The 18,034-nt window shown below is 33.1% G+C and overlaps 1 protein-coding gene across 1 annotated transcript; it reads left to right on the top strand.

The window, feature by feature from the left end:
* Positions 1-14,044: 14,044 nt before the first annotated feature.
* On the top strand, positions 14,045-17,015 carry LOC149421219 (uncharacterized). The gene is made up of 2 exons (XM_089635417.1): positions 14,045-14,183; positions 14,548-17,015. The coding sequence occupies exons 1-2, from the start codon at positions 14,166-14,168 to the stop codon at positions 16,873-16,875; spliced, it is 2,346 nt and encodes a 781-aa protein (XP_089491543.1). The 5' UTR covers positions 14,045-14,165; the 3' UTR covers positions 16,876-17,015.
* Positions 17,016-18,034: the final 1,019 nt, after the last annotated feature.

Raw genomic sequence — 18,034 nt, 5'->3', positions numbered from 1 at the left:
AAATGGCGCGAACTACATTTCTACTTACAAAGGCTCATTGTTTACTTATCGTGTGTTGTAAATGTTTTATTGTGTTTATAAAACAATAAGGTCAGCGGCGTATTTTAGCGACATGTTTTTTTATTGCATTCAAGAAACATTCAACGCGTTACGGGGAATTTTGACAGCATCGCAACCTGAAATAGCTAACACTTCAATGTTGTTATGGCAGAAGTAAAGCGTTAACAAAGTAACTTCACATTGTACGAAGTTGGCTTGAAATTACTAAATGATTTTAAGAACGAATGGTTTAACCCTCTGCAGAGAACCCGTTTGCCCAGCGTGAGTGAAAACTGTGTCCCTTATATAAAGTGTTGACCAACGAATATTATTGGAATAAAATTAAAAAAGATAATTGTTTGTCTTTCAGTTTGATAAAATAGATCACCTTCCGCTTCTGGTGTAGCCAAACAATTTCTTCTTCGTATTCCTTAAGCCTTTTGGCGTAAAGTTTTGATAATAGCCTCCCTCAAATGTATATAATTATAACAAACTTTGCCAGGTCTCACCCTTGACATAGGTCCTGAGGAAAATAATTTTCCTTTAGAAGGGTTTCTTTGAGGAGAAAAAGGAGTGAACATGAGTCTTTAGATTAAAAGAACGCAATCCGTTTGTAGGGGGATATTGAGTATTTTGGGGGACCTGACGAGTGACTAATATATATATGACCACTACTGTTTTGTATGCTATTTTTTCAAACCTAGAAGTCTATCCGAGGATATTGAATTTCTACTAAAAGTCTACTAGAGTGACTGTAGGATGCCGCAATAACAATTCCTACTCTAAGGTACAAAATATGAAAGAATAACAAATTCCGTCGGGTGTGAGATAAAAAACATTGTTTTCTGATGACCATTGGTAATGTACGTGCGTCTTCGGTACTTTTTTTAATTTAAAAAATCATTAATTTTTCATTAATTGATCATCTTTTCCATTATGAAGAAGTGGTATAAAAATAATCTGTTTCACCGAATTGAAAAAAAGAAAAATATATTTTTACTGTAAAAAAATTCCTTTCGTAATAAAATTCATTATTATAAACTATGTATTTTTGTTTTGTGTGTACATGCGCGATTTATTAAACTGAGAAACCAGTTACATGTTGCCTCTATATACTAATTCATTATGTTTAATAACTAATCAGTAAAGTTCTTACATATATAAGTATGTAATACTATATAAAAAAATAATGTGTTCTTAGTGTTGAGTTATTTTGGAAATCTGTTAGACATTCATATAGCACTTGACTTTTTAAAGTCACATTTACTTTGTGTTCAATGGAGTCCCAATAGTTGCATAGGTCTGAAACTGTTGAATTGAATTATTCATATCATGTTTGAATAAGGTGCTACCACAATCGATGGCCTACCAAATATTTAAACACACAAATAACACTACTAATAAACTAACGATATCAAATTACTTTATGATATCGATTGTCTTGGAACAACAAAGCTACCAGTTGTGTTGCGAAATGTTAAACAGAGATTTAACAACCTACACGTGAAATGTTCTCGTTAGATTTTATATCCAAACAAGCCATGTTTATAATGGTACATTATGGAAGACAAGCTGTGGGAAGACAGTAGGATTAACTTTTTAAAAGTAACCTTGGATGATCCATAAACATACGGCGATCTTTAAAAATATATCCATCATTTTTTTTATCTTATGTATGTATTAATAGCAAATTAAGAGATTAGCTCATTTTACGCCCAGAGTGTAATGTAGTCTATATAATAGAAATATGAAGGTATCAGCTAATGATTATACCGCAAACAATCTCGATAATGTATCCAATTCTTATGAAGGCGTTTTATGTGTGCAAATAGGAAGTGTACTTTTATCATATTATGCTACGTGGTCTTGAATTAGTTCGAACGATTAATATAATTACAATGATGTGTTATCCAAAATTACATACCTACTTTGTAAAACTTGGTAAAAAGCAACAGTTCACGAATTTTTGACGTTTTTTTTTTACATAAGCTCTACACAGGAGGCCCTGTGGAAAATAAGTCTTCTCAGGGCCTATGTCATCTTTGTGGATGCTGTATGGAGGGTCTTTTTAGGAATGGAAAGGGATGAAAAGTTGGGTAGGAATCTGGGGTCAATGTCTCCAGGAGTGACGAATGTATTAATCTATCCTGAGTCCTGCTGAAGAGGTCATAAGGTCTCCCTCAATCAGTCTCTCCTGATCCGGCCTACCACGCAGTTGGTGGGCAGACACATTTATCCAAGACCTGGCCAAACCTCACGCCATAAACCCGGGCACCCCTGCTAAGTAAGAAAACGTAGCGAATCACTTGGGGTCTATGGCAGAGGTGTTGGTAATCCAATAAATTGTACCCGCCTTCCAAATTGACTTATTTCTTAAATAATTTATTTGGGCGCCTAAAAAAAGAAAAAAAAAGTGAGGAAGCTTTCTTAATGCTCTTCAAAAGGTAAATAACTTATTTTGACATTTATAACTACGGGTGTTCTTGTGCAGTGGAGGGCGTTGGTATTTACAACTACTGGTGTTCCTGTGGGGGCTTTTGTATTTTAACTATATTTGATTATTATTTTACTGTTCTCATAAATATTACTAATTATTTTATCAGATTGACAAAAATATGGACATTAATATTTAAACTAATATATTGTTTTAAATCAACAAAGTGACCAATAAATATCTGCTTTTGATACATTAATCAATATAAATGACGTTATGTCTATCTATTAGGTAACATTTTAAATCCATACTTTTTACTAAATTAATGCAAATAATAATGTAAAATATTTCCGTATGTCTTTTTATCAATAAATTCGTTATTATGAAACAAGATCTATCAAATACACGTTTAAAGACTACACTTTTATTTTTACTTCGATTTGTTATGTACATTTTTTTAATTATCTAAATTATCGGTTATATAGATTAATTTGAACACACTTTTTGATAAATTTTCGAATATATTGATATTTGAAATCGATATCGTCTAAGTAGATAAGTTAATTTTTGTTTTAATTTTAGACTTTTCCAACTTCAATAATTGTAAATTTACTTTGTGGCATCATTTTAATTTAAATAAAATAAATAACTTTGTTTACCCCACTATTTAATCAAATAGGGACGACATGTTTCAAAACCATAGTTTTTTTGTCAGGTTAGACATGAAGAGAAAATAAAAAAAAAAATAAGAAAAGACAAATAAGTATAGACAAAATACTCGTATTATAATGAGCGGCGATCAATAAAAAAGAACAATTATGCAAAACAAATAAAATTATCATAAAAAAGGTAAATATTAAATACATATACATTTATGTATACAACAATTTTTTTTATAAATTAACACAACAGAATCAAGAAGTACCTAACAAAGGTGTCTAAATAACAATAACAAAACATATGATCAATATTGGCATCAATGTGAAAATATATTTAACAGATGGCTATTTAAAAAAATATTTATTTATGACATTTAATTGACCATTAACAATTGGAACCCATCGTATTTTTATATACATTTTTAAACCTTTTGTATCAGAAATGATTTATTTCATGAAAATGTTAATTATTCATTATATGTATCTAAAAACCATTAGTTTAGAAACATGTAGATCATTTTTGATTAAATAGCGGTGAATACAAAGTTCCTTATTTATTTTATTTTTTTTTCAATTTACTATTCCGTTGTGAAGAAAGTAGTTCAAAATTGTGAGGAATTTTATACTATAAACCTATATCGATAGTTTGACATTACAAAGATACACATTAGGGATGGTCCGATGCTCTGTAGGAAACTCGCTTGCACAGCGCGGGTGTAAACTGTGCACCCTAAAGTTTAAGTTTAGACTTACGGAATTCAATACTTCGTTTGTGTGAAAGCACTATGAAACAATACATGATTATTACTTCAATGGTGAAATAAATTAGATGCAGATTGTACATTTGTAGATCCATAACAGCAAATGGCAAATGGTATATGACAAACATAGCTTATGTCAATGACATGACAAGAGTTAAGCCACTGAGGCAACGTTGTATTATGTAGGCAAAAGATAATATCGTAAGTAGGTATTGTAGGCTTACATTTAAAAATAAGAGTCAAATTTCACGCCGTGATAGTGATCGTTATTCTTTCAAGCCATTGTGACTGCGTTAGCGCATATAAATTGGCCTAGACAGCAGCGGTGTGTTCAATGTTGATCTGAAAAGACAATAATATAATATGTTGACTAGCTGTAATCCCTCGGCTTACTCTAGACTTTTACGAAATTAGATGTATGCCGTAATTATCGTCTTGTTGTGAACGTCAAGTACGAAAAATTTCATCGGGAAGTACCAAAATTCTGCTTTAAACGGGTAGGAAAAGGAAATGTGGTATTTTTTCGAAATCTAGTGTAGACAGTGTCGTTTCTCTTATTTTAAAGGTTAAGTGTGCTAAATTTCATCAATCTAGGAATAAAACTGTGGAATTGTATAAAAATGAAATCGACGCCGCCTGCCACAGACATTCGTCTTTATATAAATAGCAGAAGATTTGTTCACCAGAATAATTCAAATTCCATGTTGTCATTCATGTTTTTGTGTCTCGAATGTCGATACTAGATTTTTTATTTTAATTGCTAGCCCAGTTATAGGGTTCAAAATAAAAATTCTTGGCCTGTAGCCAATAGCTTGAAAAAATTTATATTTTAAGTTTGTCAACAGAAATACCAAAGCTCTCGAAAATTCAATGACATTTAACACGGTTGATACTATCACTAATTACAGACAAACACAACATTGATGACATAATGGATAATATAATGATAACATTATTTATTTATTTAACGCACAGACGGCTTTTACATGTAGGTGGTACGATTTTGATGACAGACAATTTTGAAACATGTGAAAGAAATAATAAAAATAAAATTACATTAAAAAATTATATATGCAAGAAACAAAATTAAAAAGAACAAGAACATACATTAAATACAGTGATATAACTAGTTTACAAAAATACAACTTCCATTTAGGAATAGTGTTGAAATAAGTCTTTTACGTGATCCACAAAATTCGCAAAGTTAATATTAAATATATCGACATCACCTAAGTATTGCTTTCCCATAGTGTGAAACCGTTGTTTGGATAAAATAATGATAACACAATGGATAATATGTTTCACAGTATTTTATTTACATTATTATTTTTTTGTACATGTATATTGGCGGCTTTTGCTGAGAAGCTCACTCCTTTTTCTGTTGATAAACCTATTGGAAAATGTGGTACAAACAATATTACGGGTTTTATTTGTTTTCACATTTATTGTTAAAATATTGAACCACCTTCCAATCAGTGGATGAAATGAGAGTGAATTCAACAAAGAAATCTTAGTTTCAACTACGTTTCTACGTTAGCTACAGGGTTACACAAAAAAACAGTTTAAAAATTGGTAATCCAGTTAATAAACCTTTTTGATTACTGTCGGTAATTTGATTAGTTAATAAGTTTTTGTCGGGTTAATTAATGTAGCTCTATCCTCTGTGTAGTTTTAAAGGTTCCATACATAGAATAAAGAATAACACAAGAAGTGCCTTGTGGGTGTGTTTCGTTACCCAAATATTTGCTTAATCGAGGATTAAATTTTACAACAAAAAACTTTATTTACGATATTCAAATGGGATGGAGATCTACGATATCATGCGAATGTAAGCGAGACGGGGCGCTAGGCAATTGAGCTAAGCGGAAAATAAGTTTAATTTTAAATTTGTATGGAAGGAACTTCTAGTATTAACATTTACTCTATGGTTCTATAGTAGTATTCTGGTGCTAGTATACTAACAAAGTTAACTTCCATAATGACTCTTCATATTTACCTTTCGAATGAACACATCCAGTAAACTTGAAAAATCTCGAAATTTGTCAAAAAATTAAAAAAAAGGAATTCACATTTCAGAAATGTATTTTTTCATTAATAAAAATAAAACCATTTTCTGGTTATAGGTAGGTAGCTACTTGATCGCTTATCTTAATTATTCTTCTCACGAACGGTTCCAATTTAGAAAATGACAATTAAATTCAAAGCAAATTTGAATTCGTTGAATGTGAAAAAATTTACACAGACATAACTAATAACTAACATTTAAAAGTTACTGGATTTTCTGTCCTAATTACAAGGCAAAGTTATGTCTAGCAATACATACAGCGTTCCGATTGTAAATGGTGGTGTTTCACTTGGGCCCTGTTTTGCCATATTTTTAACTAAAACGTGATGAAAAAATACAAAATTTTCAATTATTTTTTCTGCGTTTCGAACAAACCTTAAAGCTAGAATTTGGTATTTACATTCATCGGGTTATAAACCTGCGACCGCTGGGCTAGATCCTGGGATCTAACCGATTTGCCACAAAGTTTATTGCATTCATCTTTTCTTTGTACTTATTGAATTAGCGTGGCAAATTCCTGTTTTAAATTGACCGTTCCTGTTCTGGTTCAAGATTGCCTTGTTCGATAACACCATTTTAAACCGCCCAGAGCTCACACGAGAGTTCATCGGTGGGTAAAATCGGAATAATCAATACAAGGTACCTACCGGCCTGAAGAAAGTTTTTTTAATTTAAAAAAAAGAATTGAGATTGTGACGTTTCTTTGGACAAATTGAATGATTCCTAATTTGAAAAAAAAAATCATTTAATATTTTTAGTGCATCATTAAGTAGGTAGGTATTTAAGTACCTACGTAAAAATCTTGTAATTACAGAGGAATTTTTTTTTTCTGTATAAAATAAGAGAAGATTAAAAACATACTCTTTGAATGCGTTGTCTATTGTTTAAAGAACTATTAGTTTACGGCTTATTATGCTGTAAGACAAAAGACTTGCCGTGTTTTATTTGTTTTGTGTCCACCGTATACTTAATCTCATGAAAACCATAGACAAAACAAATTATTACCGATTGCGCAATGACAAGACAGAGGCGGCGCAGGACAGACTGGAACTGCCCGTCCCTATTTAAATCACTGTAATTTATCGATTACAGTATTGAATAAAGATGTATAGTTTGTGTTGGTACGCGACCTGTAAAGTATAACTGTGCTCTTTTTCGATACAATCAACTACATATTTATGGATTTGATAGTACGGGAGTAGGTTTGAGATGTCTTACCATTAATGTTTAAAATATCTATTTAAAAATATGGCGATTCAAATTTCACTTTTGTTTTCTTGAATGATTTTATGAATGAAGAAGAATTTTGGAAGTGGAAACTAACCCACTTCCCGACATTCGGTCTAGCTTTTAGCTGAAACTCAGAAAGACTCGTTGTCGATGACAATGCATTCTAACAGTTTCGGTAGCAATCACGCATACACACGCGAACATATTTTATTTTTGTTTATTGCAGAAACAAACAGTACATAATTACATAGATGACAATAGTTACAAAGTTATAAAAGTTAGTACAATAATTGGTACCAATGACATGTCGCTGACATATATACATATGAGGTATATTATACATTTTACGGTTAAGTTACATTTTTAAGTTAAGTTAATTAGTGTGCTGGGGAAGGAGAGAGGTGTGTGTGAGTGTTTGTGTGTGTGTACGTGGGCATGTGTGTCTGTGTGTGGTTGTATGTGTTATATATAATACATATGCATTGCTCTAAAATTAGATGATATTATAGCAATTAATCGACATAATTGAAACATTGCTTAAAATGGCTTTGGACGTGTTTGGTGATCAGATTTGAATAGTAAGTACTTTCCCACCTTCCTCCTCCCCATCTCCTTCCCCTCATCACTACATTCAGCCTCACAACGTACCCCAATTAGGGATGCCCTAGTCTCACTGGCTCCAGATGGCTTTTGCGGTATCAAATAAAAATTTAAAAAAAACTGCTTAAAAAATATCAACAACAAATATGTCAATCATATACTATGTTCTATGAACAGTAGACCGGGCGTCCAAAAAACCATGTTTCTAATTTTCCTTCATGTATAATGAATCAAAATCAATGTTTCCTGTGAGATAATAAGATTTTGTAAGCAGGTACTCAAATACATACCTACTTAATTAATGAACAAGACGATTTGACGATCATGCTTATCGGTTACTGTGGTGCACGATAGGTTAAAACGGCCACCATATTTAAACGAAACCGGAACATAACAAACAATAAGAGTTTTTCAGCCTGGACGTTCTTCATTTAACAGCACAACACGTAGATGTTTCATTTGTGCTATGTTTTTTATTATTGTTTTAAGTGAATATCGCACAAGAGTCCCAATTGTCCGGTGGAGAGAGATTGGAAAGAGGAGGACGGGGAAGTACCTGGATATTCAGGTCTGTCACCAACAACGGCTAAAGCTGAGAGTTTCGACCACTCTTGACCATGCCACATGATATTATACATTATAGTTTAGTAACAGTTTTAAACTAAATCGTACTTATTTGGGTTCACCGGGGTCAAACCCGCGACCTTTAGATTTGCAATCGAGTATTTTAAACGCTACGGGGGTCGTTACCGACATCACTTTTCTCTGTGTAAATTGGTTTTCAAAATATTACTCTAAACCCCTTGGTTGTAAAATTATCATCTATTGTAGTCTGAGTTCCGAAAATAACAATAGAATACTTATAAATTTTTGACCCTGCACGAATTTCAAACCATTCATGTCCTTTTAATTTTCAGCGCATTATTAACGGTAAGAGATTTTAAAGAAAACCTTCACTTCCGAGTCATTGTGATACGATTTCATGACTCGTGTGTGCTTTAAATTGAAATAACTAATTGCATTTCGTTTAACTATAATTTGAAATTGCCACAAGACGAGACGCCATTGAAAACAAAGCAAATTATGGAAGGTATTTTGTGTACTACGTGGAGTTAAAATACCAAGGTTACCGCTAATTAATATCTAAATAAATATTTTAAAAAAAGAAGATCGTATGTAGTTTATGGTATAAATTTTACTTTCTTCGTAATATTCCTTTTATTTCTGTTCAATTTTTTTTATGTATTAACGCTATGCTGACTAACTAAACTGGACCACATCTCGATCTTGGCACACACTCATTGTTTCATTCACATGCATCGTGGCAATATTATCTTCTTAACATGGCCATTCTCACATAGGTACTTGATTAACTTAATCGTACCATTTCTTCTTCCTGCGTTCCCGACTTCTTTTAACATTCATAATTGCATCATATATTATCCTTAAAATCCTTTCTTCGTTCATCTGCTCTACATGCCCAAATCAACCAAGCGTACTTCTTTAAATCTTACACAATTTGGATCTCCACAATTTAACACGGATCTATATGTTTTTATAAACATGCGCCTCAGGGATCTCATTTCCGCAGAGTTCAGTTTTATCACCATTTTTTATTAATGCTGTTTATTTTGGTAAACTCACCTTACCTACATAACTACATATCAAACACTTTGACAAAAAGTATTCTCAGAAATAAATTAATTTTACACAGTTTATGTCGACTAATTTCAATTGAGGGTTATTTTAATCTCCAGGGGAATTAATTTCTCCTTATAGAGGTTCTTCGCGGTTATTGAGCAATTTTTTGCCATTATTAAATTCCAAACCATTGTTTTTAATGTGTTTATTGCGGTGCCTCTCCATTTTCATGGGAACTTAATTCAAATCAGAGATGATTTTATAAGAGCTATGATTAAATTATCAGTTAATTAATTAAAAGTTTCCCAAAATTAAAATTATAACAACAATTTTTTACATATATTTTTTTCTTAACTGACTCGTATTTGTATATTGCAAGGTATATAATATTCATTTACGTGGTGATTAGTGCCTGGTGGGTTGATACCTGCAATTTGTGTACTATTACAGGTAATTGGTAATTGAAATAAAAACATGCTTCAAGAAATACACTGTGATATGACATAAGAAATAAGAAAGTACAAATAATAAGCAGGCTGATAATGATGCAGATAGCCGTTTATTATGCATCAGATTGTGAAATAACCGATTAATTACTACTAGGAGCTCTGTAATTCTTGTCTAACGCTAAAAAAGTTATCGAGGAACTAAAGTAGAAAATGATACATCACGGATGATGAGACACTATACATACAGCTGTAAATGCAAAAAACCTTTGAACTTTTTATAAATATTTCCTGTGTAATTCATTCCCGGCACATCAACTTTTCTAGCAATTTTTATAAATTAAGCATTTACCGAACGTCTGTTTTTCCCACCGATAAATACATAATCGAAAGATTCTAGAAAATGGGTCAATAGATAGGCTCTTTCCATAGGCGTTTGCAGCTCTTCAAACATCAACAAGCCTTAGGAGATGGAACCGCCGAATGAACTTACAGCTAAACTTTTTTCAGATCTTTTGGTTCTTTATTTTATATAGGCCTCATTCACCATGTAAAATGATAATTTGAAAGTTAACTGTCTAATGAACCGGTTACGTCTATGTTAAATCTTTGTTTTTACCACAAAAATTCTCTAGCCATCCCCTCCTGACTCTCTGATTCATTTGCTATCGTGTTTCCTAGAGAACTTTGGTCTTCTCACTTGAAAGTTTGCCGATCCCTGGTCTAGGAGATGGGATTTGATAAGAAAACACCTAAAAAAATTCTTAATCATTTTTTTTACTACTGACAAAATGTATTTTTAATATTGTTTGTCTTTTCTTCCCACCGAAAATAATGCTTCAGCAGTTTAATATTTGTGTTCGTTATTCGAGTGATTATTATCATTCCATCTTTTAATGTAATTAATGTGTTTAACCTTGAGACTTAAAATTGTTTTTTATGCTTACATAAATAATTAAATAAGTAAAAAACCGAAAAATCTATATTTCACGTATTTTTCTTGTAAATAAACTAAAAATCTGTTTTTCCAGTAAATAACTTAAACATGTATTGTTCACGTGTTTTTCCTGTAAATGAAATAAAAAACCTATTTTTCAGGTGTTTTTCCTGTAAATAACCTAAAAACCTATTTTTCTGTGAATAACGTAATAACCTATTTTCCACGTGTTTTCCTGTAAATAACATAATAACCTATTTTTCTCGTGTTTTTGCATCTCTTGTACTAAGTAAATTGAAGTTTCTTAAACTAAGTTTCTTGTACTAAGTAAATTGAAACAAAGTGTTATTTCATTAATTTAGGCTTATTTAGAAGTAAGCGGAATAAGTAAATTATTCCATAAGTACTCGTATTTACCGACGGTGCACAGATTATTGTGTACCACGGGTTTTTTCAATGTTTGTAGCTTTCTTCCTTGAACGGTGCTTTAATAAGTGTAGTCTGAAAAGTGACAATTAGGAAAGAAAAAATATTAAATACCTGGTAAATCAGAAGACAATTGAAAAGAATCCCCAAATAACCTTTTTTTTGGCAAAAAAATAATAAAATTTGTTTTACATTAATATGACGGAACAAAACGAAACCATTGATTACAGCTAAATGTTATTTTTACTCAAAATACCTTTGTTAAAAGAACGTGTACATACTTCCATACCTATATAACAACTTATAAATTTTTTAATCTAAGATAATATAAGGTATTGGAAAAAATGTAAGCGGAAATACAAACATATTACAAAATAGATTATCTAATGTTATCAAACTATATTGTATTCAAACTTTATTATATCACCTATAATACTCGCTATATTATATTAAGGGTCATCATTTTTCTACTAGGTATATAATTTCGGTTCTCTGTTATGATTGCTGATGTGTGAGATATTCCTGCGTAACGCAATGCAATATGTATCATTGAAAATTTGCTTAAACGTGTTCATTCAACGTCTCCCTAATTATTGTTGATAGGCAATGATCTCGAGGCAAATGTTTTATAAATACTCACAGATTCACAAATTCTACAAACGTAATACTCGCGATTTTTCACGGGACAATGAATTATAATTTTTCCACCTATTTTTTTTTTAAACTTCCGATTTAGTTGTCCGGGTTAAGTCTTCCCCAAAGGAAAAACTTAACCCTTCCACTCACTTTTCCACAAATGATCAGCTAGTCAATCAACACTATGTAAGTGCATTATATAAGTAAAATAAATACAAAACAATACAAGAACAACAACACGTCAAATCACCAGATATCAAATGGGAAAAAAAAAATTCACCGTCTCCAGATATTTTCATATCAGAGGGTTCGGCTCGGTAGAACTTCTAACAGGGCCTATAAATCCTACTGATCCCTCAACATAAATATTTAAAAAATCTTTTGTTATCCTACATGTATTCAAAATGACCGACTTTTGCATCTTTATAAATAATGGCATAATTTTATTTATTATTATTATTACACGCCCTAATGGGCTTTTACACACTACAATTTACTACCTTATTCTACAAAATTAAAACAATAAAGGAAACATAATACAACGAAAAACGAAAAAATAATAAATGTTACAACAAAAGCATATAATAAAATAAGATACATTAGTAAAAATGATAAGAAGTCTCACATAAATAGATATTCAAAATAAAAATAAAAATATATATATTGCGGAAATTATAGATGTCTATTTGTGTCTCGATCTATAAAAGAATTGAAATAAACAATATTTATATTGATTATTTTTAAGATGAAATATATCTCCCAGATCAGAGTATTTATTTCCGAGACTGTGAAGTCTTGGGATTGGGGAATTTTGATAAGACAGTGTCCTGGTGTTGTAAAAATAAAAGGGTAGTAAATTTCGGCAAGATCTTTTGGGTATGTGGATGCTGATTAATTGGAGTAACTCAGGACAGTCAATTTTGTAATGAAGTTATATTTAACTTATTTTGTTATACTTAACAAGAAGAAAAAAATCTAATAAAGCACTACCCTTTTCCCGGGGACATGTCTCCACAAAATGAAATGGTGGGCGGCATGGGTGAAGAAAAAATAGTTTTTTTGTACAATAACATTACATACCTACCTAGTTTAAGCAAGCCCAGTTTTGTTATGATTATTTATTACGTTATTTGAACGCTTTACTTAGGAAATATACTGTTAGGATATCGTCATGGGATTTTTATGAAAGTTTAATCTGTTTATTTCTAATGAATACAATGAGATATGTGACGGAAGAGGTGAGAATCAATCTCACAACACTATTTACTAATGATAAGAATTCGTTGCGATGGTTTCCTCTCAAGCATTTATCTTTGGTAAACAATCGTTGTAATCATCGTGGATTATCTTCGAGTGTAGGTAACTAACCACAATTAAGAAGTAATTAGGTACCTTTAACTCTAAACTATACCCTTACAGAATGTCATTTTTTATAATCTTGATAGAAGTTGATAGTAATGTTTGATGAGAGCCAACTTCCAATAAGAGAAAACAATATACGGAGAAAGAGACAATTCCTTAATAAAATATTGTTTGGTATAATATTATATGCAGAGATCTAAATTTAAGGAAAAGGCATTTAGAAAAATTCCCACGCGCTGAAGTGTTCTATAATATCCAATCATTTTATAAAAAAATATGTATTGGCCTCCGTAATTACTTTCGCATATCAATTAAAGCTGTCTGCCGAAATTAAGATACTAAATTAAATTTGCTAACTTTAAAAAAATTGGCAAACCTTTTCCATTCTCCAAAGTATTTTTACAGCATTTCCCAATAACCATACTCACCTGTACTGGATCTGACAATGTGGCTCATTTATCACACTTTCAGATTGCATCCAATTACCCGATCAAGCCCCTAATTATTACGATACATTGATAAAAGCAATATCTTAGAATCTTGATCTGGCATGCTGTCCGAAATGTGTTTAGTTGTTTGTAACACGGAATATTTTGCCTACAATAAGTACCTATATTTTAATTACTTTCCAGTGTCGGGGGCAACTTTGACCCGCGCCAAATGTGTCTCATTGAGGAGCAAGTGGCTGCAGCCGACATGAGAACACTGAGACCGAAATAATGGGTTTGGTTACGCAAGATTATGAGCCGGATCCCACGCGCGCGCCCCGAGTTCCCACCAGCTGTGTCCCAATGAACCATTGTCGCTCGGGCCCCGGAGCCGAAGGCCCACCGCAGGGTCTAGTAGGGGGCCCAGCCTATATAGGGACCCCGGGGCGACTTCTGGCTCAGTTTTCATTTTGATCTCTTTTCATGTAGGCCTTGCTAAAGATGAGTGTTCACAGTGAGGTGGGTATCATATGGAGCGCTCTGTTTTTACCATTGTTGTTGTTTGGTCGTGTTCCGCTCTAATGTCAACAGTGATTATGAAACTACGTTATGTGTTGTGATCATTTATCTTTAAAGATTGAAGATGTTGTTTTTTGTAATCAGTGATTATTAGTAATGTTTTAATTGATCTCAAAATAGTGACACTTATTTAAGTTATAAAAAAAATTTAATTAAAGGGGTGTGATTTCAATTTATTTTATACAAGTTTCTTGAAGTTTTTTTTACAATTTTAAAATAAAACTATGCAAATTTTTAATTTCCGTTAATGCATTGTAAGTATACATTTTAACTCAATGTAGTAATTTTTTTTCGCTTCTTCCAGAAATCAACATGGTTGATTTTCCTCGTGATGTGTTCGCCTTTACTGGGGGTCGCATCAGAGGAGACACAGATGGAGCAAACAACAGTAAACATAACAAATAGTGCAGAACCTATGACCAATTCAACCAAAGATTTATTTGCATCCGAAACCGCCGATCCAAAGAAAGTAGACATAGTGAAACAAATACGGCGGCTTAACGAGGATGGTTCTTATACAGTTGGATATGAAGCGGACGATGGAACGTTTAAGATTGAAAGCAGAGATGTACTAGGAAACATCAAAGGGACGTTTGGCTACGTCGACCCAAACGGTGAAATCAAAAGGGTTTCGTATTCCACAAGCAATACGTCACAATCCTCTTTGCTGTCGTCCATTGCCCCACCCATCGTCAGATTGAACAGGACATCTTCTTCAACAACGCGTCGCCCTCAACCCACCCTCATATATCCCAAGACCAGCAGCATTCCAACCAAACAGACCGTCATACAAGCTATCCCTAGGCGTAGACCAGTCATCTCTTTAGGTGGAGGCCCTGCGGTCACGACAACAGAATCTTATCGAGTTGTTACTGGAAATATACAAAGCATGAATACGTCTGAATCTATAACCAACAGTCGGCAACCAAACTTAAATACATTCCCGATATTTACACAAAGACAGGTTTCAGTTTCAACCGAACCAAATGATGAATCAAATCTAAAAGAATTCAAAGAAATTGAGAAACTACCCGTGACATCAAATTCCACACAATCAACTTCAACTTTGCCTACTTATGTGAGGCCATCATTAGTGTTCGAAAAAAATCCGGAAATAACGAAAGATGCTAAACCTGTAAGAGGAAACACATTCCGACGACAATTGAGTTCTAACAATTATGAAAACAGACAAATGTACGCTTTCCAACAATCTGCTGGAGACGATACCACAGACGTTTATGGTGGTTCAATTTCTCTGGGAACTCCGAGACCACTTTTTACCACAACAAACAGACCAAGATTGATTCCAATTCAAATTTCGCCAAGGCAGAAGCTTAATGAAAAGTTGGCCACAAATAGTCCGCGAGTGCACGAAGAACAACAAGAAACAACGTTAGAAGCTACAACAAATAAAATTGAGGATGAAAATTACGTGACAACTAATCCTATTCCCGTTTACCAATTCCCTCAACCACAACAAGATCAGAGAGTAATTGAGCGACCTTTCCTGAGACCTCACCACCAACAGGTCCCGATTGCTCAATTCAGAACCAGAGACTTCTTAAGGGATAACCCTGGAGCAGCTGTCCCAATCGGCAACCAAAGAGTCCTATTCAGATACAACCCCAACATTCCGACCGATGAAAATGGACAATTTATAAGGCAGCATATACAACCTCAAATTCAGCCAAATATTGTTCAGTTGGATCCTCGCGCTCAACATCAAAACATTGAGAATCCAGGTGAAGTAAACCAAGATAACAAAGATAATCTAATTGCAATTCCAATATTTAATGGAAACCTACCTAATATGAGGTATCCAATGTACAATGCATTCAATGGCGGAAGAGAGGAGAACGCGCTTCCTCAACGACCTTCCCCACTACCTGTACCACAGCAATTGAATGAAATAAGACCGATTTCTACACCCGTTAGTACCAGAGATTTGAAGATACTTTTACACCACCTTCTCATAAAGCAAAATCGTCTCCAAGCTCTTATTGATATTCGAGAAGACTTAAATAACCATGGCCAATATAATCCCCAATATCAACAGGGACAACAACAACAACAACTATTTAACCCAGAATATCAACAACAGAAAGCTCTTTACAGGCCTCGATCAGCTTATCCCCAAGAACAAAGATACCAGGAGCCAAGACCTTACGGGGCGTTTCCTCCACAGGGTGCTTACAATCAATACCAGGGACCTTATTCCAATCAACAGAACCAATACCCGAACAGGAATAATGATTACCGTTCCCAAGATGAAACATACAGAAATGAAATTTCAAATTTCGACCCCTCAGTTCCATATGAAAGCCAAAGATTTGTTCCAAGAAGACAGAGATTCTACAATCCCAGGCCGTATGAGCAAAGGTTCGAAGACACTCCAAATGGCATCGAGAGCAGCGACCAAGTGGAATATCTACCACCAGATGTGCGGGAAGCTCTATTGTTGAAGATGTTAATGTTGGCAATCAACCCCGATTTCAGTCAAATGCAGGAAGAATCACAATCAATGATGACCACACCGGTTCCAGAGTACAGGAAGAAAGTAAGAAATGTCCAAATACTAGGCGAGGAAACACAAACCAAAGAAGTAACAAAGAGGGAAAAGCGAATGATGTGAAATTGAAAATGAGATTTATAAATATGTTAAAATTATGTATTTTGCTTTAATCGCAAAACTAATTATTGCCACTGTACAAACTGGTACCTACCTTTATCTATGTAGAAAACTGTGAATAAATTATTAGGTAAGTAAGAAAATGTGCGTTTTTACTATTCCCATGTTAACACGTCTTAGTATCTATTGAAACATTGAATAGATAGAAACCTGTTATAAAAAGATATACATTCGTATTTTGCCACTTCGTGTTTATGTATTCATATATACTTTCGAATACTATAAAGTTTTAACGTATCGTATTATGTACACAAATGATTTAAATGAATCCATTTATTATACTCAATTACAGGTATATAGTGTATCCATCATACTACCCACATATATATTCACATCCAAAGGCTATTGAAATAATGATTAAACAAATATAAAACCCTGTCATACCCATGTAAATTAACAATGATGATGTGTAGGAATTAAGCGTGTTATGTTATTTTTGTATATCGATTAATAAGTAATAAGCCATGCCATGTGTTTTTGCCGTTGGAAAACTCACGATGAATAATACCATTTGCATAATTTAGATTAGCCGTTCATTTTTACGATAATAATATGCTGTGTCATTTGTCATTATAATGTTGTGAATTCTTGCATTTTTTTTCATTGATAGATCTTGTCAAAGAGATATCAAACAATAGTATTTTTAATTGACAATTGCCATGAGAAGTGAAAAATGCACTCCATTGAATTGCACGAAAAACGTTACGCGAGGAAATTGAAAGTATTTTTTGTCAAATCCGCTGCAGAAATCTCAATACTCTCAGTACATCCGTGAGAAACGTTATTTCTTATATCTTTTTGCCATGATCTAGTTTTGTTTCTTGCTCACGAGAGGTAGTTTGCTCCAAAGGTTCTCATTAACTTGCACAATGCTAACGAACTGGCTCCCCTCCTCTTGTCATAATGCATAATAGTTTATGTGTGCTGAGAAAAATGTGGTTCGCCGGCTAATCCAACTAATGCATGTCTCCATTGTGAATTATTTCGTCATTTTATTTCATTGTTCCCGCCCAAGGAGACTTTCAGTTTTTCCACCAGGCTTATTATTATTTTTCCATTAAAGTGATTGCGCCAGAAAGGCGACAATAAATCTTATATTATC

Source organism: Hesperophylax consimilis, chromosome 9 (genome assembly GCF_061612785.1).
Source record: "Hesperophylax consimilis isolate HC1 chromosome 9, BYU_Hcon_1.0, whole genome shotgun sequence".
NCBI lineage: Eukaryota > Metazoa > Arthropoda > Insecta > Trichoptera > Limnephilidae > Hesperophylax > Hesperophylax consimilis.
This window is presented reverse-complemented; position numbering and strand designations above follow the sequence as displayed.